This window comes from Wickerhamomyces ciferrii, contig 00254, assembly GCF_000313485.1.
Source record: "Wickerhamomyces ciferrii WGS project CAIF00000000 data, strain NRRL Y-1031 F-60-10, contig 00254, whole genome shotgun sequence".
NCBI lineage: Eukaryota > Fungi > Ascomycota > Saccharomycetes > Phaffomycetales > Wickerhamomycetaceae > Hansenula > Hansenula ciferrii.
The window spans coordinates 28,305-56,046 of record NW_011887486.1 but is presented as its reverse complement, the minus strand read 5'-3'; the positions used below and the strand labels follow the sequence as shown (position 1 = coordinate 56,046).

The following is a 27,742-nucleotide window of genomic DNA, read 5'->3' as shown; positions in this document are numbered from 1 at the left end:
AAAAAAAAAAAACATATATAGAATTGAATTTCCTGCTTGTTTGTAGTAGGTTGATCGCTAGAAATTTGCTCTCACAGATTAATACGACTTTAGATACATGACTTTCCTATAGATGTTACGTTCTTATAATAGATTGTGAGCAGAAACAGTTAAGAACAGAGCTAAGAAATTATATTGAAAAGAGCTTACTAGCTAGTTTTCATAGATATATTTATATTTATAAGCCGCGTTGTAATACACGGCCTTCTAGATACGATTGTTCTAGATCTCCTGAACACAGCTAGGGTGGGTTTAATGTTAGCGTTGATACACTGTTGAAGAAATGTAACCTTCGCTCTGATGCTATTGTGTTACATAGTTACAAATTCCATTAAATTTACTGGAATATTATCAATATAGTGGTTCCAACTTCCAACGGTCTATCAGTTGGATGATTTGGAACGAAGTCAAGGTAGTTGCTCCCAGGCTAAAAATGCACCCCATTCAAATATTATGGCTCAGTGTAAAACTGAAAACTAATTAAGTATTACCGATAGATCAAAGCTGAATATGATCCGCTGACTCATATTTGGAGGTTGGTCAAAGAATATACAGATAGTTCTTTATAGCTGTTGTGTAGTAGTTTAAATGGAAGGTTTCGAGCTTTGTAATTTATACTGGCCATGAGTACATTAAAAAATGAGCTCTTGAGTAACTGGCTCTGAAATATATACCCAAAAAAGTCTTAATATAAGCTATACATGATACAAAATATAATGTAAATTAGCCAAACGAGACGTTGTACATAAATCTATAATGTCATGTACATAGATATGTGGACTTCAAATTTTAACGAGATCGAATGAGCAGCTGAAAAACGTCCCAAACAACCTCACGAATTCTCCTGAGTTATGATCAAACACCGAATTCTTCATGTAACTTTCTATCTAGATCTATATTAATCCCCAAGATCTTCTCGATTGTTAATCATTTATCAACTTATATATTCACATAAGTACACTTTCCGCTAAATTAAATATATAACTTGTAACCATGGCAACTTAATTCTCTTAAAAAATATCCACAGAATCTGGAAAATGAACAACCGCGTTGAATGTTTTCGAGAATCCCAAGAACATGGTCAAAGCTTTGCAAAGAATACTGAGAAAAGTTTAATCTGCTTGTTATTATTTAACAAGTGATTATGTCTTTCTTGGGACTTAGTTGTGTGGAATTTAACATCATAACTATGTGTACAGGTGCTGTTTGTTATTGGAAAGTTGAAACTCGACAAAGTTATCGTCTAAAAATTCCCAACGCACCCCGTACTTATCGGAATTGTACGAAATTGTTTAATTGTGGTGGATCACTAGAATTTACAAATTGGATCACATTTGTTTTAATTTTTTGGATCGAACGTTGCAAATCCAAGGACGTTGTGAAACTGTTTTACTTCTAGAAGAATTGTAGGATGGTGTTATTATATATAAACGTATTTACTATTTACTCAAGCAGTTGTTCAGGTCCATACCTCTAGAGTCTATATGGTTCAATGTTCAACAGAGTTGGCATCAAGTGATGAACACGATCGATTCACACGGTATATTTTAACAATTTGGCGTACCAAGTAACAGAAAAGACTAAAACTTATCTAACCTTTGTAGCACTAACCACAGTGTACATTTATTGTATTATTTTAACAAACGTCTAGTAGGATTTCCTTCTTATAGTCTCCGTTTTGTTCTTGTGATTCTGATCTTCACTTTGGTTTTCTCGAGAAGAAAAACGCTCAACAATTCTCAAAAGTTATTTCCTTCTACAAAATCACAAACAAGATCATTTAAATCCTGGAAAAAGACCGTTATATATACAATTAATAAATTAGAACTTCTAGTCGCCAATTGAATACCAAAAGTATCTTTTAAAGGCTATTACACGGTTATTTTGATACTCCGTTTAAATTCTCGTTTGGCGCTTTTTTGCCCCTGTGAAGAAATACAAAGAAAAAAAAAAAGCAGATTACCAATTTTGCCCCGAGTACTTCAACTCTACGAAAAAACACAAGTTTAACAATCAACGATCAATCCAACCTAGGTGGTGCTAATTTTTCTGCTGATATCTCACTGTGCTGCTATTTATTTACACCATTGATTCTATTCATCTTAGCTGGATCAAGCTGCTCATTCCTTTGCACACCCGCGTTCAGATCATATTTATTCCAAAAGACAAATTACCAGACTCAAGCTCTCCCTTACTTTATAAAGCTATTTACCATACACTGAAAGATGTCATTAAAGAAGTGGCTTAGTAGCGGAAGCAATTCATCAACTAATGATAAAGATTCCACAACAATAGCTCCAAATTCCATACTGGCTAATAATACACAAAACCAAAGCAATGGAAAAGATGAGAATTCAACATCTGCTCAAGGTTCAGGCTCTTCATCAGTATCAAGTCACAAGGAAAAACATCATAATTGTGGTAACATCCCTGAAGAAGATGAACGTGATGAAGCTATTATTTTTGAGGATGAAAAAAATATCAATCATCATCATAATTCAATTCAACATAAATCATCAAGTATAACTGGAGGTGGAACAATTTCAACTACATTACATCCAGATTACCCATTTGGAGATGGTTCTGATAAAGTATTTGGTATGGAGAATTTTGGTTATACATGTTATTGTAATTCTATTGTTCAATGTTTATACTATACAAAAGCTTTCAGATTAGAAATTTTGAAAAATCCAACTTCAAGAGACTTGAATTCAAGAATAAGGAAATCTTCAATGCCAGGAAATAAAGCACATATTACTATCACTAATGCACATCATTTAAATCCTTCAAATAATAATGGGAACTCAAATGAAGGGAAAACTGTTAGACAATCACTGGGTAGAAGAACATCAAGTTTCTTTGGAAGAAACAAAAAAGATAGTATAACTGATGATGAATCAGAGCAAAATAATGATACAAAACAACCAAATCAGCCACCACAGCAACAATCACAAGCTCAACAACAAACACAACAAACGCAACAACACAATGGTCAAACTATAACTATACCCAACATCAAATCAAATTCAAATCAAGTCATTGTTGGTAAAACTGATGATCCAAATGCTAACTCAGATGCAAGAAAAAGAGCTGCATTATTTAAAGGTCCTATATTGAATGTTGATCATTCTTTAGTGGATTATGATATGAAAGTTTCATTATTTACATCATTAAAAGATCTTTTTGAATCAATGATTGAAAATGATTCAAAAACTGGGGTTGTTTCACCTTCTTATCTTATTGAAACTTTAAAGAAAGAAAATGAACTATTTAGAAGTACTATGCATCAGGATGCTCATGAATTTCTGAATTTTTTGTTAAATGAAGTTATTGATACCATTAATACAATACATAACACTAGAAAAAATGCATTACATGAATTATTTGAAGGTTTATTAACAAATCAAACCAAATGTCTTACATGTGAAAATGTATCAAGTCGTGATGAAACTTTTTTGGATTTGAGTATAGATTTAACAGATAATGAAACTTTAGAAACTTGTTTAAAACAATTTAGTGCAAGTGAAATGTTGAATGGTGGTAATAAATTTTATTGTGATAATTGTCATTCATTACAAGAAGCTGAAAAGAAAATGGGTCTTAGAAAATTACCAAAAATTTTAGCATTACATCTTAAAAGATTTAAATATAGTGAAGAACATCAAAGAAATGTCAAATTATTCCAAAAAATTAAATATCCATTATATTTAAAATTAGAAAGTGATATTCCAGCTGAAAAGCCTGAAGATGGATTAAAATTTTATCAATTATATGGGGTTGTGGTTCATATAGGTGGAGGGCCTCATCATGGTCATTATGTTGCATTAGTTAAGACAATTCAACATGGTTGGTTATTATTTGATGATGAAACCGTGGAAAAGATTGATGAAAGTTTTGTATTGAAATTTACAGGTGATTCACCAGATTTAGCTACAGCTTATGTTTTATTTTATCAAGAAATTTCTGAAGAACAGTATGATTCAAATATTAATGGCTCAACAGTCAAAGAAGAAGTTCCAACAAGTTTAGAAAAAGATGGTGGTATTGAAGAGAAGATCATTAGAGTTGATTCAAATAATACTTCTATAAATTCAAGTCAACCATCTACAGTATCTTCAGATAATCTTAATAATAACAATAAACCACCAGTTAGACCACCACCAACAGTTCTTGAACCTCCACAAGCTGAAAAATCAAGATTTAGAACACCAAGTTTATCAAGTATTGCACGTCTCAAACCAAAATCATCACAAATGACTGTAAATAGTCAAACTAATACCACTTCATCTTCATCATCATCAAATATAACTTCAAATACAAGTGCTACAACTGCAACTCCACCATTACAACCTCAACCAACAGCTTCAAGTTCATCTATACCACAAATATCCAATGTATCTACATTACAACCAAATTCACCAGTCACTGAACAACCACCACAACCACCAACTAGTTCAGGGTCAACAAGTTCATTTTGGAAAAGAAGAGAAAAAGATCCTAATAAAGTTAATCCTGTTGAAGAAAAGGAAAAAAAGAAGAATAGAATGAGCGTTAATTTTGGATTTAGAAAAAATAGTAATAATAATTCATAGAAAGCATTACTAAGATCAATAAGTTCCATTTATACACGTTTTTGCATACCCACCAACAAATATATCATACCCTGTAGTTGTATCAGAGTTTTTCTTTGTTGTAACGGTCAATTCACCATCTCTACCTAATTTACAACCTTGTTTAACAAGAAATTCCCCTATATAATTATCTTGATAAGCTAAAATAGAACCAATAGCACCTTAATCCTGAACCACAAACAGGATCTTCATCAACCCCATCATTTGGTGCAAAATTTCTAGCCTCATAAGTAAGACTTTCTTTATCATGATATTTACCGAACACATCAATACCAATGGATCCATTACCGGAAGCATTTAGTACTTGAGCAATTCCAGAAAAGTTTGGAGTAAGATCAAGGACATCTTGTGCTGAATTTAATTCAAAAGTTAACCATAATGGACCATCATCAACTAAATTTGTTCTTTTGACTTGATTTGATGAAATACCTAATTCTTTCAAGATTTCATTAGTTTCTGTAAACTCACTATGTTTAGCATATGGTAATTTGAAACTTATTTTACCATCTTGTTTAACATTAATCTCAACAAGACCGGCTTTACATTCTTGAATAATAATTCCTTGATCATTAGGTTTAATAATACCAGCTTCTAATAATGCATGACATGAACCAATAGTTGGATGACCTGCAAATGGTAATTCTGAACTTGGTGTGAAGATTCTTAACTTATAATCAGCTTTTGAAGGATCAGTTGGGGTTTGAACGAATGTAGTTTCTGATAAATTTGTCCAATTGGCAATTGTAGCCATTTGTTGATCTGAAAGATCATCAGCTTGGAAGAAGACTGCAACTGGATTTCCTTTAAATTTGGTCTTTGTAAAAACGTCAACTTGTTTGAAAGGCTTAGACATTATTGTGGAATGAGATGATTATTGAATTGATTAAGATAGTTGTTATTCTGAAGAAGGTGATTGTAGTGTTTAAGTATATGGCTCAAGATATATATAAGTTGAGTCATAAAGGTGACTAATTAATATTACTAGCTGGATCATATAATGCAAATTTAAAAATCAAGGCCACCCATGTGAAGAAATCTATAAAGCACGCCAATTCAACCAACAGGGAATCTTCGATATTATGATAGAACTAGAATATCTTGGTCCCAGTATAATAATTCTATATTGTACTTTTCAACCAACGTCACGCAGTATATATTTAAAATACGTACTACGTACTATGTACGCGAATAAACGGCCGTAGTTATTAATTAGTATAGTCTAATTAAACGCTACAACAACAACGTCAGAAACCTCCAACGGCTACCGGCCATGAAAATATAATCATTGAATTGACATTATGTGCACTCACAATATTAAATTCCAATAGGATAATTTGTGTATAAAGGATATCGGAATTTGGCGTACACTATTCGCGCTTATGTAATACAGTGTATATTAATTCTTTCAGTATATTCAATATTTGAATCATGTTAAGACTACAATACTATCAAGAGTTTAGCCGTTCACAGCCTGTAAGAGATCAAAAGAAAGCTGACCTATAAATATGGGATATGGCTGAAGCCTGAAACCTTTGAAATATCCGTTTTAAACGACTTTTAATTGATCAAGTAGTGCGTAATGTGTTATATAAGCGGGCGGGCTTTCATTTTGCACAATTTCTATTGGCCAGCAAAAGCGATGACCTTTTAGATTTGACACATAAAGTTTTGTTTTGATTACATAGAGCACATATACGTGGGATAATTACAAGTCAAAGGCCATTTTGCATAGTTATTCATTCCTGTTTTATCCTAGCCACTAATGCCCTTTTGGATACCAGATGGTGTTTTCATGGCTGAATAGATTTGTTTGTTTGTTATTACTGAGTTCTCAATATTGTTGATATCAGGTTCATTGCGATGGTACAAAAGATAGCAATAATTAACCCGTGAGCACAAATGAAAAATCTCATAAGATGAATCTTTTAATTATCAGCTCGGGTGATTTAAGGTTATAATTATCCAAGGCATTTAACCTGAAATAAGTTAATCACAGTTTATAGGACTGATTCGGAATACAATTTGCTTATTGTTCTCATAGGGTGGTTATACATGTTACATGATTGTCTTGGAAAATCTTATATATAAAGGTTGAAATATAATAGTGGTTTCGATTATTAGTCACATTCATTATACTCATACAAACTACAACTACAATAATGTTAAAGTTAGAGTTACGTTCAAATTATAATCCTGCCTTGGTAGGATTAAGATGTTTTACAAGATCAATATCAACATCAAAACCTAGACCAAGTGTTATTTTCCCAAATCAACCAGCTTCAGTTCCTAAACAAAAGAATAAATTAGATATAAGTACAAAACTTGTTGTTAATCCACCACCAAATCCAAATGATGATGGGTATATATCTCATCCAACTTTCCCACATCCAAAATTTACAGGTGAAGATTGTGAAAAAGTTCATTATGTTCATAGAAAACCAATAACTGTTGGTGATAAGATTGCAAATGGTGGTATGAGATTTTGCAGATATATGTTTGATTTTGTTACAGGTTATAAAAAACCAAAAGATGTTAATGGTAAATTACAAACTTGGGAAGGTACAAGATATGAAATGACTGAAGAAAAATGGTTAACAAGAGTTATCTTTTTAGAAAGTATTGCAGGTGTTCCTGGTATGGTTGCAGCTTTTGTTCGTCATTTACATTCCATTAGATTGTTAAAAAGGGATAAGGCATGGATTGAAACTTTATTAGATGAAGCTTATAATGAAAGAATGCATTTATTGACATTCATGAAGTTGGGTAATCCTTCATGGTTTACAAGATTAATTATTTATGTTGGTCAAGGTGTTTTCTGTAATTTATTCTTTTTGATTTATTTAATAAGACCAAGATATTGTCATAGATTTGTTGGTTATCTTGAAGAAGAAGCTGTTAGCACTTATACTCATTTAATTAAAGATTTAGATGCTAAAAGATTACCAAGATTTGATAATGTTAAATTACCAGAAATTGCATGGGTTTATTGGACTTCACTTGATGAAAATTCAACATTTAGAGATTTAGTCTTGAGAGTTAGAGCTGATGAATCAAAACATAGAGAAGTTAATCATACTTTAGCTAATTTAAAACAAAGAAAAGATAGAAATCCATTTGCTTTAAAAATTGATGGAGTTCCATTAGAAGATCAACCTGATGAATATTCTTTAAAGACTAAACACCCTGAAGGTTGGGCTCGTGATGAATTGAAGCTATGATAAATTTGATTGTTTTTGCTTTATGATTTGATTAATAATATATATGTAAATGATTGCTTATGAATTGAAATGAAAATATATGAGTTTATGAAGTTTTAATACGCGTAGTTTATATGTCTCAGCCTAAATTCTTAGGCAGCTTTCCTGCCTAGACTGTTTTTATCTCCGTCTAGAAATCTTAAAACCTAGGCTGAAGATTAGACACATAATTATCACTAAGAAAGAGCCACAACAGGAAGACACAATCCTACAATTTGATAAATCAATAGCTTATTGTCTATTTTTCAAGAAGAATAAGCTACATTGAACCAGTTAGTATATAGCCTTTCAATTTGCAATTATATTACTAATTCGTTTTTGAATATCTGCAAAAAATGATGAACTGTGGTACTAATGATTAGTCATTTCTAGAAATTCTATTATGTATTTAACCGTTAAAGATTCCTTCAAAATCCATCTAAACTTTACACACGTCTTTATATATAACCACTAACAATTGATCATTACATATCAATTAACAGATACAGACATGTCCACTTTCTTCACTTTAGCAAACGGTAACAAAATCCCAGCCATCTCCATCATTGGGATTGGTACTCAATGGTTCAATGGTACAAAAGATCCAAAGATTCATGAAGCTTTAGTTACTCAATTGAAACATGCTTTATCCTTACCAGGTAAAATTCATATTGATGCTGCTGAAAATTACCAAAGATATAATGAGTTAGCCAAAGCTTTAAAAGAAACTGATAAACCAAGAGATGAAATTTGGATCACTGATAAATATTCAAAATTTGCTGCTACACCTGTTGATCATCTTAATGAAACTTTGAAAACTCTTGATATTGAATATGTTGATTTATATTTGATCCATGATCCATTCTATGCTGGAAAGGAATTTGATATCAAACAAGCTTGGAAATATGCTGAACAATTATATAAAGAAGGTAAGGCTAAAAACATTGGTGTTTCAAATTTTGCTGTTGATGATTTAAAACAAATTTTAGAAATTGCTGAAATTAAACCACAAGTTAATCAAATTGAATATAATGCATTTTTACAAAATCAAACCCCTGGTATTTATCAATTTGCTAAAGAAAATAACATCTTATTAGAAGCTTATTCTCCTTTAGCTCCATTAAGTACAAGAAATGGTGAAACTAGTGAATTTTATGAAGTTGTTGAATCATTAGCTAAGAAATATGGTAAAGATCAAGGTCAAGTTTTATTAAGATGGGTTTATCAAACTGGTGTTTTACCAGTTACAACGTCATCAAAGACTGAAAGAATTACTAAAGCTTCACAAATTTTTGATTTTGAATTAACTAATGATGAAGTTTCTCAAATTAGTAAATTAGGTAATGAGCACAAAACTGTTCGTCAATATTGGACTAATGAGTATTCTAAATCTGATTAAAATTATGTGTATTTGTTTTAAAAACGTTATAATAGTGGATCTATATAAAACCTGATACTAGTTTTCATACTGGTGGTGCGTTACTGAATAAATATGAAATACTTTCACCATTATGTAAACGACGAATAGCTTCAGCTAAAGTTGGACTTATATCAATTTGATCTAATCTTTCATTTTCAATATTAATTGGAACAGTATTTGTACAAACAATTCTTGAAATTTTAGAATTTGCTAATTTTTTTTCTGCATCACCACTGAAAATACCATGAGTAACAATTGAAATAACTTCTTTTGCATTATTTTGTAATAATGTATCAGCGGCTTTAACTAATGTACCACAAGTATCAGCCATATCATCAATCAAAATACAGATTTTATCTTTAACATCACCCACAAGAACCATACGACTAATTTCATTAGCTTTTTGACGTTCTTTATGAATTAAAGCAAATTGTAAATCTAATTTATCTGCAATTGATGCAACTCTTTTAGCACCACCAGCATCTGGAGAGACTAATATAGAATTCTTAACATCAAATTGTTCTTTAATATATCTTAAAACACTTGGTTCAGCATAAAGATTATCAACAGGTATACGAAAGAAACCTTGAATTTGTGAAGCATGTAAATCCATTGTGATAACATGATGACAACCTGCAGTTTGTAATAAATTTGCAATTAATTTAGCCGTTATTGGAGCACGAGATTTATCCTTTTTATCTTGTCTAGCGTATGGGAAATTTGGTATCACAGCGGTAATACGACGAGCTGAAGCTGTTTTACAAGCATTAATCATTATAAGTAATTCCATCAAGAAATCATTAACTTCATCTTCTCCACAACCTGTTTGAATGATATAAACATCTTCATCTCTAACTGACTCACCAATAGTCACTGAAGTTTCTTGATTTGAGTATTGATAAACACCGATTTTACTTAATGGTAATCCTAATCTATTCCAAAAAGTTAGTTTTATGTTTATTTATCTCAAAAAATCATGTATAAACATGTGGTATCTGTGATTAATCTTACTTTTTTGAAATCTTTTCAGCTAATTCAGGATGTGAATTACCAGCTAAAAGTTTGATAGAGTTTGGTACTGTAGTCATCTTTATTATCTATGATCTATTAGATATCTCTTTTTATGATATAAAAACGATGTTGTATCAAAAGAACTCAAATTTAGTAAAGTTCCATTCAATCAAAACTCATGTTCATTATAAAAATTTGACTTCGGGTAATAAATTATGTAAGCGGTGGTGCGGTGATTATATAATGTGCTCTCATACTGAGTATAATATTGGTGATGAGATGAGCATTTTAATAACATCAAGAGAGAATTTAACAATGAGGACAGTGTTCAGATATATCTAGATGATTCTTTAAGACCTAGGCGTTTCTGTGAAGTTTTCTGGAAAGTTGGGAATATCTGGTTGTACATCAGCTAGAAGATCATCTTCACAGACCATGGGCATACTCTCAGAACTATAGTTTACCCTTGTACTGATATCTTTATCCCTCCAATGCTTATGAAAACAGCTGTATGATATTCTCAAGTTGATTCCAGCTGACTGATGTCAAGTAGGAAAGCTCTTCAACTATAATCTCTGAGATGTGATCGATTAATTACTCAGCTAGCTTAAGATCAAGCCATCATGTTGAATGATCACATCTTTTGAAATATATCAATTAATTACACCAACCTTTTCCAAGAAAACAACGTCGTGCACGTTGAGTTAATTATTCACACAATGATCACTATCATTCCCCAAAAATAGGACGTTGTTATTGATCTATACCCCTAAAACATGTAGCTCAATTACTTGGTAACCCCTTGATCTGGATCAAATCATATCAGATCTATGGTAAACCTAAAAATAGAATACAACTAATCCTTGTGCTGGCTATCTATAAATTACATCATGCTAGTTAAAAAATTATTCAGCCAAGATGACAGCATTCACCTAATATTAACCAATTGTCAAGCAGTGCTCTCGTATTCTCGTGAGCTATCGGGGTTTTAACGACATTGAAGTTTTCGTAATTACCGATTGCCATATACCATATACCTCAAAGCGAATACATCAAAAGAAATTTTACCTCACGCTTCGCCAGCAAACAAAATATTAGATCAACAATTTCATATATAGATCAATTATCAAAAACAACTCGTATACACCACAATCGATTTACATTCAATCTAAAAGGTGCAATCTTAAGCATTGAATATCGTAGACCCTTCACAATATAACCAAACCCCCATATCAAGTTCAAGATATAACTCAAGCTTGCTTTGAAAGCACCAGTACACACCAAGACTTCACGAACAAAACTTTGACAACTCTGATCAGAATACCAAGACGGATCAACCACTAACAAGCACCACCCCATCATAATAATTTTCTATGCACCTAATTAAAATAAGAACCAGCAGAGCGAATTTTGTTTACTTTTATTCAAATGCGGTAATTTCGGGCTGATTGTGCTTAGTCAGTTTCCGTTTTGGGTTAATTAATTATATGCACGTAATTAAAAAGTAAGCAGGTTATATTCAAATTATCAATTTGTGATTATTTTTAGATCTACAATGTGATAATGATTGATTAACATAGGATTTTTAGATCGGGAGTTATGGATCTTTGATAATGTCAAAATGTGTATAAAAGGGAGTGAATATCCTTCATGATTTACAATCTTCTTTCCTTTTGTTCTAATCATCAATTCAATTGAATACAAATCTTTATCTACTTTAAAGAACAATCAAACTCATTACACATTCAAATTATATTACAATGCAATCAAGATACTCTTTGTTAACTGCTGCTTCATTAGTTGGTTCTTCATTAGCTGCTTACATTCCATCTGAACCATGGTCAACTTTAACTCCAGAAGCTCCAGCTCCATCTGGTGCTACTACTGAATATACCAAAACTTTCGGTATTGCTGTTGTTCCAATTGCTACTACTTCAGCTGCTCCAAAAGCTAAAAGAGATGTTATTTCTCAAATTGGTGATGGTCAAATCCAAGCTACTACTTCAGCTGCTGCTTCAAACTCAGCTAAACCAACTGCTCAAGTTATTTCACAAATTGGTGATGGTCAAATTCAAGCTACCACTTCAACTGCTTCAGCTCCAAAACAAACTGCCCAAGTTGTTTCTCAAATTGGTGATGGTCAAATTCAAGCTACTACTTCAACTGCTTCAGCTCCAAAACAAACTGCTCAAGTTGTTTCACAAATCGGTGATGGTCAAATCCAAGCTACTACTTCAACTTCTGCTCCAAAAGAATCTGCTCAAGTTATCTCACAAATTGGTGATGGTCAAATTCAAGCTACTACTGCTACTACTTCTACTGATGTTGTTTCACAAATCGGTGATGGTCAAATCCAAGCTACTTCAACTTCTGGTGCTGCTGAACCAAGTTCAACTGGTGCTCATAAATCTGGTGACTTAGAAATCCAATCAACTTCATGTTTAACTGATGAATCATTAGCTTTAACCTTAAAAGATTCCATTTTAACAGATGCTAAAGGTAGATTAGGTGCTATTGTTGCAAACAGACAATTCCAATTTGATGGTCCTCCACCACAAGCTGGTTCAATTTACGCTGCTGGTTGGTCAATCACCAAAGATGGTAACTTAGCTATTGGTGACAATGATGTTTTCTACCAATGTTTATCAGGTAGTTTCTACAACTTATATGATGAAAATGTTGCTGAACAATGTACTGCAATCCACTTAGAAATTGTTGATTTAGTTTCTTGTTAAACTGCTTTCAATAATAGCTTCTGATTTCATTTGCTAATTCATTACATTATTTAACGATTCATTTCACGTCATCTTTTTTGGTTTTCATTTACGCATTTTTCTAATTCATGGGACTTTTTCATCCATTGGTTTAATCTTTTTTGCATCGGTGCATTTTTACAATTTATATAGGTTTAATAAATATTATAGTTACAATTAAAAAAATCATAGTAGAATTCAATTCAAATTAGTTCTTTCTTTATATAGCTTTCAAGTTACTATACTAAAAAAATCGCGGTCTTAATAATTTAAAACCCGCGAACTCCTTTTCTGGTTAGTTCACAAAAATAACACTTCAGCAAAATGAGAGATATAAATACTAACTAATCTTAGTTTTGAAATCCAAAATATACTCAAGCTCTTGAAGTATTTGATTCATCTTAGCTGATATATCGCTGCTGAAATGGCTACTAAACAGGCACACAAGAGACTCACAAAGGAGTACAAGGCCATGGTGGAAAACCCACCTCCTTACATCACAGCTCATCCTTCAGAAAATAACATCCTTGAATGGCATTATTTGATTACAGGTCCAACTGATACACCATATGAAGGTGGCCAATACCATGGTACTTTAATGTTCACTCATGAATACCCATTCAAACCACCAGCTATCAAGATGATCACGCCCAGTGGACGTTTCCAACCAAACACAAGATTATGTTTAAGTATGAGTGATTATCATCCCGATCTTTGGAATCCAGCATGGAGTGTTGCAACTATTTTGACTGGGTTATTAAGTTTCATGACTGGTGATGAAGATACCACAGGTTCTTTGAGAACTAGTGAACTAACAAGAAAGAAATTTGCGAGAGCAAGTCTTGGTTGGAATTTACAAAATGAAAGATTTATAAAGAATTTTAGTGATTTAATTGAAGAAACTGAACAAAAGATTAAAGAATGGGATGCTAAAGATAGAGCTGAACTTGAAGCTAAAGCCAGTAAGTCAACTAGAGCTCAACAATCTAAACAAGAAGAAGAAGTTGATCCAAATACTTTAGATCCAGAAGATAGAATAAGATATGAACAAGCCAGAGATGCCGTTGAAGGACAAAGCTCAAAAATGGTTTATTATATTTTGGCTATTGCAGTTGCATTTGGTTTATTCCGTTTTATCAATTGAAATCTTATGCCAACTACTAAATTCACTCTTTTTATTTTTTATATGGGGATGATGGGAAATGTGTTTGTTTTATGATTAATGGTTATTTACTTTTGGCTTCTTTTTGGGCTTCTGATTTGCATCTTTTATCCTTTTTTAAATAAATATAGATGATATTTTTGATCGAGTTGTAAGTATAGAGCTACTGTAGTGTACAATAAGTAATGAAATGAAATGCAAAATTCGTTAAAACGTATAAAATCTATGGAAAATAATGATCGACTTCTCTCATATAGTGGTATCAGATAACTGTAACATGGAACTTAAAAATTAAAATTATTCAAAATAACTTTACCATGAGCATGACCTAATTTTAATCTATTTTCAGCCTTTTTATAATCTTGCCAATCATAAATAGAATCAATTTTAACATCCAATTCACCAGATTCCAACATATCAACACCAATTTGTAACCATTCATCATTTGGTTTTGGATTGAAATAAAATGGAACATAAGTCATACTCCAAACTGAACCAAATAATGAACGAGCATTCATTGCAGGATTATTCCATGCATTATATAAATCTTTTGTATAATCTGATTTATAATCACCAACTGTTGTTATATAATAACCTCCTTTAGCTAAATAATCAGAAGTTTTCTCCAAGATATCATAACCACCAACAGTATCAACAATCAAATCAAATTTTTTGGCAGGAATTGCACGACTTTCAAATATATTCCCAGATTCATCATAATCTTTATAAACACCAGTTGTACTCAAGACTTGTAAAACTTTTGGTAAGTTATTGTTAACTTTATAATTTATAGCTAATTTAGCACCAGTTTCTTTGACTAATTTTATAGCTGAACCTGAACAAATTACTGCAATATCTTCAACTTTATAATAATGTTTTAAAATTTGAATACACATTAAACCAACACTTGAAGAACCACCATTAATTAATACAACTGAATCTTTTGATAATTGTTTTTCCGCATTTTTCAATAATTGGAATGCAGTACCAAATGTATATAACCAACTACCAGATTTTTCCCAACTCAATTCTTTTGGTTTAGAGATGATTGGATCAACACTTGGATCGATTTGAATATCTGATGAAATGGTTCCAAGGGAATTTGGATGGAAATATATCCCACAAACTTCATCACCTTCTTTGAATTGATCCTTGTATTTCTTACCAGCTTCAACAACAACACCAGAATATTCACGACCAATACCTCTTTCATAATTAAAATTTGAAGTATAAGAGTTTTTAATTTTCAAATCAACAGGATTTAAACCAACAGCTTTGATCTTTATAACCACATTATTTGATTTTATTGGTAATTTATACTTAATATCATAAGTGAATGTTGGATCTTTAAATTTTGAGAAGAAAACTAATTGTTTTGTTGGGATATATTGAACATGTCTTAATGGTCTACCAACTCTTTCTAAAGTTGTTAATTTTGGTGGTGATAAAGGTTTTGGAGCAGGTGGTTTATCAGATTTATAAGTTGCAAGGACAACTTTATCAGGGTTAAACTTTTCAGGCATCTTCAAGGGCTTCAATACACTAGTATCTAATAAACTATACTTCTAAAACGAAAACAAATTTCTGGAGACATAAACAATGCTCTTTATATTTCTGATAAGTCGGCAAGTTCCAACGGACATACTGGTTAGCGCAGGATCTGAAAGCTTCTCAATAAGCACATAATCTCTCGGGAAGTGCAGCCATTCCAGTGTATGAATATGAGAAATGAGAATTATGACACATTTGACAACTTCTCTGATATATTCTTCTCATTCAGCAGATCTGGTTTACTTAAGGTTGACTTTTTTTTTGGCTTCTCTACAACAAATTCCGAATGAATTAAAACTTTTATTAACCGTTTTTCCTAAAATGCAACCTATTAAATTATACAAGTAAATTAGTTTGACTAAATTAATACTGAATGATGTTTCTGAATACTAAATCTGTGCTATCTGTGTGGTGCTTTAAATGGAGGTCCACTATGTAGCTGTGATTGTTCTTCATATTCATATTTCCAGTGTTTGTGTGTGGACTGCCACTGTCTTTTCTGGAGCTATGTACTACCTTCTCATGTTGATTTACTAAAAAAATTAAAACAATAGAAAATCTCTAAGCAGCAATAGGTTGTGCAACTAAATCATCAGTATTCATTTCTTCATAGAACTCTTCAAGATCTTCAGGTTCAAAAATAACTTGAATCATTAAAGAACAACTTGGACAAACTGCAACATCTTCACCATCTTGTAAATCATCAATAAATACTTGGAATTTATCACCACAAGGACATGGATATGTGAATAATTGTGTTGTAGGATCAAAAGTCATATCCTCAATTTCTATCTGATCATAGTATGACATCTTGTTGTATTAAAAATATGTGATATTGAATCTTGATAATAGTCCGAATACACCTTTTAAGCAATTGTTTCAAAATAAATTAATTTTAAAGGTCTCTTGATCTTATTAATAACAAAAGAAAGGTTGAGAAAAAAATTTAAAAAAAAAACTTAAAAGAGCCCTAAAGTTGAGACCAGCCACATGATACTTTGATAGGGCTCGTTTGTCAAAATTGATCACCAACTGTGACAAAAATCTATTTCAAACATCCACACACCTCATATGGTACACGCACTTCTTCCCAGCCAAACAATTTTCGCACTCGCTCCTCATTCTTCCCACCGGTGTTGCACTGGGCTCCTCCCAACCAACCTTCTGTCTAGCAATATCCCATTCTCTGCCTAGCTCCTAACTTTTCTGCCTAAGTCTCTGTCTAGCCATCTTACTGTGTGCCCCTTTGCAAACTTTTCTCTTTTTCCGCGAATTATTTTGTTTTTCGTGGAATCTGTCCAAAGACTCTTGAGTTTTATGAAAAATTGAAATCCATAATCTTTCTTCTTAATATTAGAGAAGAGGTATCAACATCAAGGATCAATACTTAGTAAGTGGGAATACTATCATAAAGTGTTGCAAGAAAGGAATCAAGTCTATACATAAGAAGAAGGGAAGAAACTCTATCATATTTATTACATTCATATCCCTATTTGTTTATCATTCCATTTCATTAAAAAAATTTGAATCATCATATATTAAGATTTATTATATATACTTTATTCAACAACACTTTTGAAAAGAATAATTAAAGAACATTCATACTAACAAGTTTCATAGTTTATAATACAAAATGGGTATTTCAAGAGATTCTCGTCACAAAAGAGCCGCTACTGGTGCTAAAAGAGCTCAATTCAGAAAGAAGAGAAAGTTTGAATTAGGTCGTCAAGGTTCAAACACCAAAATTGGTACCAAACGTATCCATTCAGTTAGAACTAGAGGTGGTAACCAAAAATTCAGAGCTTTAAGAGTTGAAACCGGTAACTTCTCATGGGCTTCAGAAGGTGTTTCAAGAAAAACCAGAATTGTTGGTGTTGCTTACCATCCATCAAACAATGAATTGGTTAGAACTAACACTTTAACCAAAGCTGCTATTGTTCAAATTGATGCTGCTCCATTCAAACAATGGTTTGAAAACCATTACGGTACCACTTTAGGTAAAAAGAAAGGTCAAGCTAAAGCTGATGAAGAAGAAGTTAAAAAATCAAGAAAATTAGAAAGAAAATTAGCTTCAAGATCATCATCATCAAAAATTGAACAAGCTGTTGACTCACAATTCGGTGCTGGTAGATTATACGCTGCTATCTCATCAAGACCAGGTCAATCTGGTAGAGCTGATGGTTACATCTTAGAAGGTGAAGAATTAGCTTTCTACTTAAGAAGATTGACTGCTAAGAAATAGATTGTTTAATAGGTTTTCTTTCATGTATCATCAAATTTTTACGGTTATAATAAAAAAATGGTGTTTGTAGTTTTATTTAATCTTTCGTCTGTAGTTCTCATATTGATAAATCTTTGATGTCATTGTATGTGATAGAAATCTATAATATTATACTTGACTCTTAACTCTTGAGTAACGTTAAGAGTTAGAATTTACAATTAAAGATTCAGGATTCAGAATTCAGCCCATAATTCAATACTTCAGAATCTTTGGTTCGTATCTGAGTTATTTAACTAACGGTCATCAATCAAGACTTCAAACTTAAGCGTTTAGTTTTTTTCTACAAAAATCATCATATTAAATCATAAAATCATCATATTCAATATATACTCAAAAAATTATTATAAACTAAATGAAATTTGTTAGTCAAAATGAATCTCAATGAAATCATAAAACCTAACCCAATTCAAGAATATGAAAACACAGAATATAATATCTTGAATTTAAATCAGTAAAGGCAATTTTTATCCGCACTTCGCACCCTCGTAAGGATGAAATTAGTACAGGTCTGTGTAATTTTTTTTTCATCATTAAGAATATAAGATATTATTGTGTTTCCCTTGTTGTAATTGGTTATGGTTCTTTTGTTATTCTGATATTGAAACATACTTTTTTGATTGATTTTTGAATAGAGAAAGTACCTAAATGGTTGTTCAAGAAGAATAAAAGAATCTCGACGATTGTTTTTTTTATGAGGAAATTGGGAACAAATTTGAAATCTTTAATTCGCGAAGACTTTGAAATGGGCACGTACTATATAACATTTTAGGGCTTTAAAGCTCAAGATTTTGAATTTAATTTGGTTATGATAAGAGAGAAATTGGTTCTATTTGAGACAAATTGATCAGTTTTTAGGCAATTGAGCAGGATTATCTCGGACCAGTCTAGTCAATTGTAACAAATGGGTTTTCGGGAACCAGAAGAACTAACTTTTGTTCATTACAACATCAACATTGACAACAAATTGGTCATTATGATCTAGCTAACCCAAAACTCAATCAGTCTCTGGACTCAAGAGACACCTATTTTTTCCAATATCCACAAACGTTTCAAATATTAGTGCTTTTGACAAGTCAGATCTGAACTGAGTCATTAATCTTTAAGCTTTGAACACATCTAGAGCTTAACTGAAATATAAGATCGTAATGCACTTCCAGTCTTTGGAATGCTGACATTGTAGCTTAAAATACCTGAAAGCTCAAAAAGTACCCATACTCATCACTTGGACAAATTTCGGCAAACTTCAACGATTAAGCAACGAAAATTTGTCATTGTTACCGTTTTGTAACGTACAATGAAATGAATTCAAATTCAAGATTCGGACTTTTCTGAAAGAATTCGCGGCTAAACTATAGGAAACGTAGCAAAACGTCAGATCAACAGATCATTCAACAAAGATCAAGATCTTTATTTCATAGGTCTTCATTATAGGTGGATACATAAGATACTATGAAATACTCTACTTTGCTATCACTTGCATCTATATTCACATACACTTTGGCACATGGAGATCATGGTTCACCTGGGTCAGATAGTACAAATTTAAAAGAATCACCTCCAGATGGTCTAACTTGGGAAGAATGGCATATGAAACAAGAACATGGATTAGATGAATATGATGCAGAATCATTTTTCACATTACATGATTCTAAAAATAAAAACTATTTGGATGCTGATGATATACTGAATGCTTATGGATTAAATAGAGATGAAGTTGTTGGGAAAGGTGATGGTTTAGGTAGTCATGATGATTCTGAAGGTATAAGTAAAGAAACAAAAGATCAAATTGTCAAGGCAATTTTGAAAATGATGGATGCTAATACAGATGATAAAATCACTAAAGAAGAATATTTAAAATTTGCTAATAAAGGTGGGAAATTTCCTGATTTAGGTGTTGGTGTTGGTCATCATGGAGATTTTGAATATGAATATGAAGTTCATCATTGGAATAAATATCATAAAGATCAAGATCCAGATATTAAAAATATACATAAGGAAGATATTGAACATGAATTATTACATCATGAACATGAAATTGAACATGAAGTTGATACTTCAGTAGGAAAATGGACTGATGAACAATTTGAACAATATATAAAATTACAAAACATTCCAAAAAAATTTAGATCATGAATATTTAAATATTAATTTGATTATGAATATAAATAAAGTTATTGATTAACTATTGATAATAATTTTTGTTGTAAATCATTAGAATCATAAATTTTAAGATCATCTCCAAGCATTGGGTCTTTTGATACTTTAATACATTTAATACCTACTGCTTCAATATCATCTTGTCTAACCTTGATCTCTGGGTTTTCCATAAACATCAAATGTGTGATTATATCTGTGTAGTTTAATTTAACTGCTTCATCACTAATACTATAATTCACGGCTTTACATATTGTTAAAATGAAATCAAAAGCATCAAGTCCAGAAGTTTCACGATCATGATTCCCATTTAATAATAAGATCTTTGGAGATTTTGATTTAAAAATTGACATCCCAATCCCCTTTAATATAAGCACAGGTATTGTACTAGTCATTAATGAACCTATGGAATAAATTATTGCCTTTGAATCATTTATATCTTGAATAGCTCTTGAATTTGCTTGTGGATGAATTTCTTCACCATAAGGATTTATATAGAAAATCTTATCAATTGGTGAATTTAAAGGTTGATTAACCTCTTTAGAGAAATGTAATTGTGATTTAGCCAAATCTGGGTGTTGATATGGAACATCTTCATGATTTTCATGTAATGCCACAGGATCATAAATTTTATGAACTGAAGTTGATGAGCTCATTATTGTGGATATAGGTTCATTTGGATGTGAAATTTGAGATTGACCAGTTATTACTTCTCCATTGTTCAATTGTGCACTTATATGATATGTATAATTTGTATTTAAACAAGGTAATATTTTGATATTAGGAGAGACTCTTGTCATTCTTAAAACTAATTCAATTGCACTATCTAAAGATCCAACAAATAATCTAATACCAGTTAAAAGTAAGTTCCCAATACTTGCCATTTCATATTTGAAATTTGTTGATGGATTTCTTGATTTTTTCAATAATTCCATATGAACATGAATCAAAAATGATCTAACCATTTCTTTACATTGAATTTCTAAATTATTCCAAATCTCATGTTGACCTTCCACAATCTGTGTCCATTCATGTTTAGCCTCTTCACTATCTTCAGATAATCTATAACTTAACAATTCTTTGAACCCACCTCCATCAGGTATCAATCTAGTTATTCTTGATCTTAAATCACCAATTGCAGGACCACCAAGTACTCTCAGGATTTCAGAAGTTGAACCACCATTATCAGAAACTGGTAGGATGTATGTAGTTTTAGGGGATAATGATTGAAACAGATTAACTAATGAGTTTGAAGCTGTACCACCAGAAATAACCACCAGTTGTTCACCCATGGTTTTTTGTCTTTGTACTCTTTGATGATCAACATAAAGAACAACAAATTGTTTATTTTTATTGTTTATTTTTTTAATTTTGGGATGGGGCAGCAAATTCCCCAGATCAATATAAATAGGAAATCAACCGCTGAAAATTTGAATTCTTTTTTCCTCAATTTTGCCACTTCAATAAAGTATTTCAAATCTAGGATTTTGTTCATTAAAACCTTTCTGACTTTCTGATTCCTTATCTACACTATTCGTGTTCAAAAGTTCGTTTTAAAGCTTTGAAGAATCCAATTGTGTCTGGATATCATTGCATATTGATCCTTGAACAAAATCAAATTCGAAGAATAGAGCGTCAATTGACCTTATCCTTTGAGAATTGATACTTTGCTTATAGTAGACAGATCATTCATTTAATGCTTCAATATACAAGGGATTCTAGCTTGAGGAAGTATTATACATTTGAAACAAAATGGAATATTGATCAAGTTGGATCACCCATGTCTATATCTTTAAAAATACTTATTTGTAGTTTATAAGCACTGTGATGGCAAATCAATAGAGCGACTTTCTATAGGAATTGGATATATCTATTCAGCACTTACTATCATATATATAGTATATTCTAAAAGAATTCTATTACCTTTGCTTAAAATCGGAAAAGCCTTAATATGTATAAGTTTTATGGATATAAGATAATGAGGTACCTTATGCAATTCGCGGGCGCCAAAATTATACTGTATCTCTATATCTGGAATTATTGAATGATATATGGCTCCGGTAGAGTTGATAATTATGTAGAAATAATCCTTGAAGTCTGAATTGTATCAATATAGCTTCAAAATCTCCAAAAACGCCAAAAACAAAATTGAAGAAATATTAAAGTCTTCAATCTTAAAGTAACATAAAAAATTCCAAGGTTGACAATTTAATGAAAATTAAAAATTCCAAAATTTCAAACTCGTTTTTAGCACCTAAAATTAGTATTGAAATATACACAAACTCCACATCAGCAAATTAAAGTATTTTAATTGCATCTTTACCATACAATTTTATTCCATTATCAACGTCTTCATATATTGGGCAAATTTTGGGGCCTGATATTCGCGATTCGGGTTTATAAGTGCGCTGCTAAGCTTTTAAGGTACCACACCACAGTTTTAGAAAATAATTAGCACAATGTACATCAAGATTTAGCTGCATAATATACAGCATAGTAACAATAAAGAGAAAGCATAATCATGAGATCGAATATAATAGCATATTATCTACACATTACACCACTTGATAAGAATCTCTTCACCTGACGATTTTGAGATCTGAATACAATCACGGAGTATGCCCCAATTGGGAGATCCATCCGAAAACTGTGGATTCTATTTAGAAAATTTGTTATCTTTCAAAACAACAACACAGTTTAGTCAAAATTTGTTTCCATTCTTCAGCGCGTTCAAAATTTTAGACTTAATAGCAGCAGCTTGTGGCTGATACACCGATCACGACTAACACAGCATTATACAACCACCTCAGGGCTCATACAAAACTAACGTCAGAACGGCAAAGAATTTTTTTTTTACATCAATTTTCATTTTGAGTCAGCGCTTGTTATTTATAAGGAATTAGATCTGCTGTTTTTATCTTTGTTAATCAGATATTCATCGACGGTGACTACACGTACCACACAGACAAGATGGCTCCCAAGAAGAATCAAGAGTCGTTTAGACAACAAATGAAAGGATTTCCTTGGTCACAAATCTTTGTTATTTCATTAGTTAGATTTGCTGAACCTATTGCATTTACTTCATTATTCCCATATGTTTATTTTATGGTTAAAGATTTTGGCGTTGCAGAAAATGAAGCTGAAGTTTCAAAATATTCAGGTTATTTAAGTTCAACATTTGCATTTTGTCAAGTTTTAACAAGTTTTAATTGGGGGAAATTTGCTGATAAAAATGGTCGTAAACCAACTTTAATTATTGGTCTAACGGGTAGTATTATAAGTTTATTATTATTAGGTTTTGCTAAGAATTATTATTGGGCACTTTTGGCAAGATCAACAATGGGTCTTTTAAATGGTAATGTTGCAGTTATTAGAACAATGATTGGTGAAGTTGCAACTGAAAGAAAACATCAAGCTTTAGCATTTTCTACAATGCCTTTAATTTTCCAAGTTGGTTGTGTTGTAGGTCCATTAATTGGTGGGTTTTTAAGTGGTAAAACAACAAGATTTAATGTATTAAGACCATTAGTGGAAAAATATCCATATGCATTACCAAATTTATTTGTTTCAGCTTTATTATTCATAAGTATGATTACAGCAATTTTCTTCTTAGAAGAAACTCATTATAAACATAAATATAGATTTGATCCATTTGTGGAATTAGGTGATTCAATTAAAAGATATATTTTCAAAATTGAACCAAAATCAAGAGCATGGCACAAATTGTCTATTGATAATACTTCTAAACAAAGAAGAAATACACCACCTTCCCCAGCAATTATTGACGAAGAAACTGCATTATTAGATGAAGATGATGATGAAGATAATCGTGAAACATCAATCAGTGCTGCACATCATAGAGATTATAGTCCAGAAATAGAATCAGATGAATCAATTAAATCAGTTGGTAATGTTTTAACAAGACGTCAGAGTGTTGCTCTTGTTAGAAGTTATTCATTACATGAATCTCAAGATGATGAAAAAATTAATTATAAAGAATTATTAACTCCACATATTTTTTATGCAGTTGTTTGTAATTTTATTATGAGTTTACATATTGTGGTTCATGATGAATTTTTACCAATTTTCTTGGCCTATGATGTTGCTAGAGATAAATTGGGTAATTTAATTTCAGAATTCCCATTAAAAATTGTTGGTGGATTAAATTATACATCTGAAGATACAGGTCAATTATTATCATCAACTGGTGTATTGGGTGTTATATTTGTTTTATTTGTTTTCCCATATGTTGATAGACATTATGATTGTTTAACAACATATAAGAATTTTATTAAAATTTTCCCAATTTGTTATTTCTTAGTACCTTATTTGGTCTTTTTTGCAGATCATAAAACTTTAGGTAAATTATCAGCATATACATTAACATGTTTGAAAACTTTAGGAACATCAATTTCATTCCCACAAATTTTATTAATTGTTCATAATTGTTCACCACCAAAACATAGAGCTTTAATCAATGGTGCTACTATTTCAGTTAGTGCATTGGCAAGATGTACAGGTCCATTAATTTGGGGGTTTATAATGTCATGGGGACAAAATTATCAAATTGCATGGATTGGTTGGTGGTTATTGAGTTTAATAAGTTTATTAGCTGTTTATCAAAGTAGATATTTGAAAGATTCAAATGATGAAGATGATGAAGAGGAGGAGAGTCATGGTGATGAAGAGGAAGAAATTAGAAGTTGAATTGACAGGTATATATAGATTTATACATTTTCTTGCATTCTAAGTTTATCCAATTATATATGTATAATAGTTGGATGAATTTTAGACTTTTTTTAATACAAATTTGCATTACTTATAAATTGATCACATGTATTTGGGTATTAAATCTATTAATTATTCATTAAATCTGTAAATATCCGTTATTATTTATAGGACATCACTTCTTTAGCATCATGTTGTTTTTCATATATTGTAATTATTATGAGGTTGATTTATTAGATGACTGGAACCACTTTAAAATGATTGTAATGATCTCTTTCTAGCTTTGATTTTGTTCATTATGATAACTGAAAAAGCAGCAATGGCTAAACAAAAGTTAATACGCAGGTCTTGAAAATGAACTTGGATTAATACTCACCAACTAAACCAACAAGAACAAACACTAAGATAACACCACCTGGAAGCATTTTAAACGATTTATCTTGGAGAAAAAAGCTTAGATCACTTATCACTTACGACAATAAATTTCAATCAATACGTACTTTTAACTCATATTTATATAGATTTCCTAATCAATATGCCTTCATGAAAGATTACCATATTTGAACCGGCATAAACGGTTACAAGCGTCGATATCGCTCATAATGGGAAAAAGAGATGCGTACGAATACCAAAATAAGGTTACATCGCTTGCAAATGAGTGGTATTTTAATCAACTCGGGAATCTCTTGTGTCTATCCGATAATACAAAGGTATTAAAGACGCTGGTTATCATGGAGTACTTGAAAACGAGTCTTTAATACACACTAAGCATCACTAATCACCGTACACATAAAGAAATGAACCAAACAATAAAAATAAAAATAAAATTGTAAAAAAACACAAAAGCGCATACACAGGGATTCGAATGAGAGTCATTTGTTCACGTGATGTTTACCTATTACTCTTTTCGGAACACGGTTGCTCCTAGAAACAAAAATTCCCAAAATTTGAATAAATTGTCTCGAAATTCACAAAAACAATTGCAAAACAATCATCACCACAACAAAAACAACAATTCGTGTTTTGAATAACAACAACAACAACAACTTCAACAACTTTCAGAACAACAATAACTCCACAACAGTTAAACCCGTTCAATTCTCACAAGCAAATATCCAAGATGAGTTTAAAACAACAAACAAAAGCTTCACTTGTTGAAATGTGTCGCGACCTTAATGTCAAGTATGTATATTCATGTCAATTTGTTTATTTATCATATAACTAACATATTTTGAATTTAGTGAAGAAGGAACCAAACCAATTCTTGAAGAAAAATTAGCTCAACATTTTGATAATCATCCAGAATTAGAAAACCATCAATATTATAGAAAATTCTATATCTTTAGACAAAAAAATTCACCAACTAAAGAAGCTTCAACTAATGTATACAAGAATGACATTACTTCTTCACCATCTTATAAAGTTATACCTCAATTGAATGATGGATTAAGATCATCTCCTGATAAAGTCTTAAACATTAGAAGAAACTTGAAAAACAAATCAAGTCCTTATAAATCAGCTGTTGAAGATGAAGCTTCAGAATTAGTTGAAGATGAAGAACAAGATGATGATGATGAAGAAGAGAAAGATGATGAAAAAGAAGACGACGAAGAAGAAGATGATGATGTTGAATTATTGAATGAAGACGGAACTCCTGCCAATGAAGATGATGAAGAAGCTGATGGTGAATATAAACCAAAATTTGAATTTTTAACTAAAATTCAAGATTGGTTCATTGAAACTTATGAATCAACTTATGATTATTTAGAAGATCAAAAAGAAGAATTTATTTACTCTACTGTTAAATTTAACAATGATACCAGAAAGAAATTAAGTTCAGTTCAAGCTGTTAATTTCTTTATTCAAAGTTTAGAATTAGGTTTATTAACTTATCAACAAGTTCCATTAATTCAAATTAGTGAAGCTCCATTTTTAAGTCAAGAAATTATTTCTAAATATAAATTTATTGATCAATCATGGAAAATTTTTGATTTAAGTGCTTTAATACAATTTAAATTTATTTTAATTGTTTTAACTTGGTTTACATTTTCAATTGGTATTCCATTATTTGTTTCTCATTATGTTAATTTCACTACAAAGAAATTCAAAAAACAAAGATTTGATCCATTAATTTTCAATATTGTTAAATTAATTATAAGTTATCTTGTTTATTCTAAAACTATTTCATTCCAAGATATTAAAGATGATACTGCAGTTTGGGCTGATGAACATGGATTACTTCAAGCTACATTATATGAAAAAATCAATGCTCATTTTGTTCATAATTCAATTACATTAAACTTAGTTTTAGGTAATATTCCATTTATTGGATCAAGTGTTGGTATTTTAGTTGCCTTATACGTTGCAAGTCTTGCTTAGGCTATAATATCAGTTTGTACAATAGAAACAACAAAACAAAACAAAACACCCCCAAATAATAACAATGTCTAGTATACATGTTATTTCAATCAAATGAACAAAGAAATTTAGAGGTTGTTTCATTATTCACTTCTAATTATAAACTTTTTTACTTACCCCCTTTTATTCTTTTTTATGTTTTAATCTCTTTTTTTTTCTATACTACTTTTTTAACTTTTTTAGAATTATGATTTAATCATGTTATATGTGTGTACTATTAATAAAATATTTGACAATTGAAATGCTATTGTTGTAGTAAATCACCGATGAAAAATCGTATAGTCTTGGTAAAAACCACAACCCCAGAATATAAAAACCCGGATATTAAAATAATAACCAATACGAGATAGCCTATTGG

At 31.1% G+C, this 27,742-nt stretch overlaps 14 protein-coding genes across 14 annotated transcripts; 9 read left to right on the top strand and 5 right to left on the bottom strand.

Moving 5' to 3' along the window:
- Window positions 1-2,264: 2,264 nt before the first annotated feature.
- Window positions 2,265-4,631, top strand: BN7_6190 (Ubiquitin carboxyl-terminal hydrolase; the record flags this gene model as incomplete). Its single annotated transcript, XM_011273268.1, has 1 exon — window positions 2,265-4,631. One exon carries the CDS (start codon window positions 2,265-2,267, stop codon window positions 4,629-4,631), a length of 2,367 nt encoding a protein of 788 aa, XP_011271570.1.
- A 166-nt stretch (window positions 4,632-4,797) lies between these two features.
- Window positions 4,798-5,523, bottom strand: YHI9 (Yhi9p; the record flags this gene model as incomplete). The annotated part of the gene is made up of 1 exon (XM_011273267.1): window positions 4,798-5,523. One exon carries the CDS (start codon window positions 5,521-5,523, stop codon window positions 4,798-4,800), a length of 726 nt encoding a protein of 241 aa, XP_011271569.1.
- Window positions 5,524-6,829: 1,306 nt separating this feature from the next.
- On the top strand, window positions 6,830-7,888 carry BN7_6188 (alternative oxidase; the record flags this gene model as incomplete). The annotated part of the gene is made up of 1 exon (XM_011273266.1): window positions 6,830-7,888. The coding sequence occupies one exon, from the start codon at window positions 6,830-6,832 to the stop codon at window positions 7,886-7,888; it is 1,059 nt and encodes a 352-aa protein (XP_011271568.1).
- Window positions 7,889-8,417: 529 nt separating this feature from the next.
- BN7_6187 (aldo-keto reductase superfamily protein) lies at window positions 8,418-9,305 on the top strand (the record flags this gene model as incomplete). The annotated part of the gene is made up of 1 exon (XM_011273265.1): window positions 8,418-9,305. The coding sequence occupies one exon, from the start codon at window positions 8,418-8,420 to the stop codon at window positions 9,303-9,305; it is 888 nt and encodes a 295-aa protein (XP_011271567.1).
- A 64-nt stretch (window positions 9,306-9,369) lies between these two features.
- Window positions 9,370-10,414, bottom strand: BN7_6186 (ribose-phosphate diphosphokinase; the record flags this gene model as incomplete). Its single annotated transcript, XM_011273264.1, has 2 exons — window positions 9,370-10,258; window positions 10,338-10,414. The coding sequence occupies 2 exons, from the start codon at window positions 10,412-10,414 to the stop codon at window positions 9,370-9,372; spliced, it is 966 nt and encodes a 321-aa protein (XP_011271566.1).
- A 1,683-nt stretch (window positions 10,415-12,097) lies between these two features.
- On the top strand, window positions 12,098-13,072 carry BN7_6185 (uncharacterized protein; the record flags this gene model as incomplete). Its single annotated transcript, XM_011273263.1, has 1 exon — window positions 12,098-13,072. The coding sequence occupies one exon, from the start codon at window positions 12,098-12,100 to the stop codon at window positions 13,070-13,072; it is 975 nt and encodes a 324-aa protein (XP_011271565.1).
- Window positions 13,073-13,514: 442 nt separating this feature from the next.
- On the top strand, window positions 13,515-14,234 carry UBC6 (E2 ubiquitin-conjugating protein UBC6; the record flags this gene model as incomplete). Its single annotated transcript, XM_011273262.1, has 1 exon — window positions 13,515-14,234. The coding sequence occupies one exon, from the start codon at window positions 13,515-13,517 to the stop codon at window positions 14,232-14,234; it is 720 nt and encodes a 239-aa protein (XP_011271564.1).
- A 302-nt stretch (window positions 14,235-14,536) lies between these two features.
- Window positions 14,537-15,775, bottom strand: BN7_6183 (uncharacterized protein; the record flags this gene model as incomplete). Its single annotated transcript, XM_011273261.1, has 1 exon — window positions 14,537-15,775. One exon carries the CDS (start codon window positions 15,773-15,775, stop codon window positions 14,537-14,539), a length of 1,239 nt encoding a protein of 412 aa, XP_011271563.1.
- A 589-nt stretch (window positions 15,776-16,364) lies between these two features.
- On the bottom strand, window positions 16,365-16,613 carry KTI11 (Kti11p; the record flags this gene model as incomplete). Its single annotated transcript, XM_011273260.1, has 1 exon — window positions 16,365-16,613. One exon carries the CDS (start codon window positions 16,611-16,613, stop codon window positions 16,365-16,367), a length of 249 nt encoding a protein of 82 aa, XP_011271562.1.
- Window positions 16,614-17,436: 823 nt separating this feature from the next.
- On the top strand, window positions 17,437-18,045 carry RPS8 (40S ribosomal protein eS8; the record flags this gene model as incomplete). The annotated part of the gene is made up of 1 exon (XM_011273259.1): window positions 17,437-18,045. The coding sequence occupies one exon, from the start codon at window positions 17,437-17,439 to the stop codon at window positions 18,043-18,045; it is 609 nt and encodes a 202-aa protein (XP_011271561.1).
- A 1,488-nt stretch (window positions 18,046-19,533) lies between these two features.
- SSP120 (nucleobindin SSP120) lies at window positions 19,534-20,217 on the top strand (the record flags this gene model as incomplete). Its single annotated transcript, XM_011273258.1, has 1 exon — window positions 19,534-20,217. One exon carries the CDS (start codon window positions 19,534-19,536, stop codon window positions 20,215-20,217), a length of 684 nt encoding a protein of 227 aa, XP_011271560.1.
- A 38-nt stretch (window positions 20,218-20,255) lies between these two features.
- BN7_6179 (uncharacterized protein) lies at window positions 20,256-21,530 on the bottom strand (the record flags this gene model as incomplete). The annotated part of the gene is made up of 1 exon (XM_011273257.1): window positions 20,256-21,530. One exon carries the CDS (start codon window positions 21,528-21,530, stop codon window positions 20,256-20,258), a length of 1,275 nt encoding a protein of 424 aa, XP_011271559.1.
- A 1,678-nt stretch (window positions 21,531-23,208) lies between these two features.
- Window positions 23,209-24,945, top strand: BN7_6178 (uncharacterized protein; the record flags this gene model as incomplete). The annotated part of the gene is made up of 1 exon (XM_011273256.1): window positions 23,209-24,945. The coding sequence occupies one exon, from the start codon at window positions 23,209-23,211 to the stop codon at window positions 24,943-24,945; it is 1,737 nt and encodes a 578-aa protein (XP_011271558.1).
- Window positions 24,946-26,086: 1,141 nt separating this feature from the next.
- GTT3 (Gtt3p) lies at window positions 26,087-27,345 on the top strand (the record flags this gene model as incomplete). The annotated part of the gene is made up of 2 exons (XM_011273255.1): window positions 26,087-26,148; window positions 26,208-27,345. The coding sequence occupies 2 exons, from the start codon at window positions 26,087-26,089 to the stop codon at window positions 27,343-27,345; spliced, it is 1,200 nt and encodes a 399-aa protein (XP_011271557.1).
- Window positions 27,346-27,742: the final 397 nt, after the last annotated feature.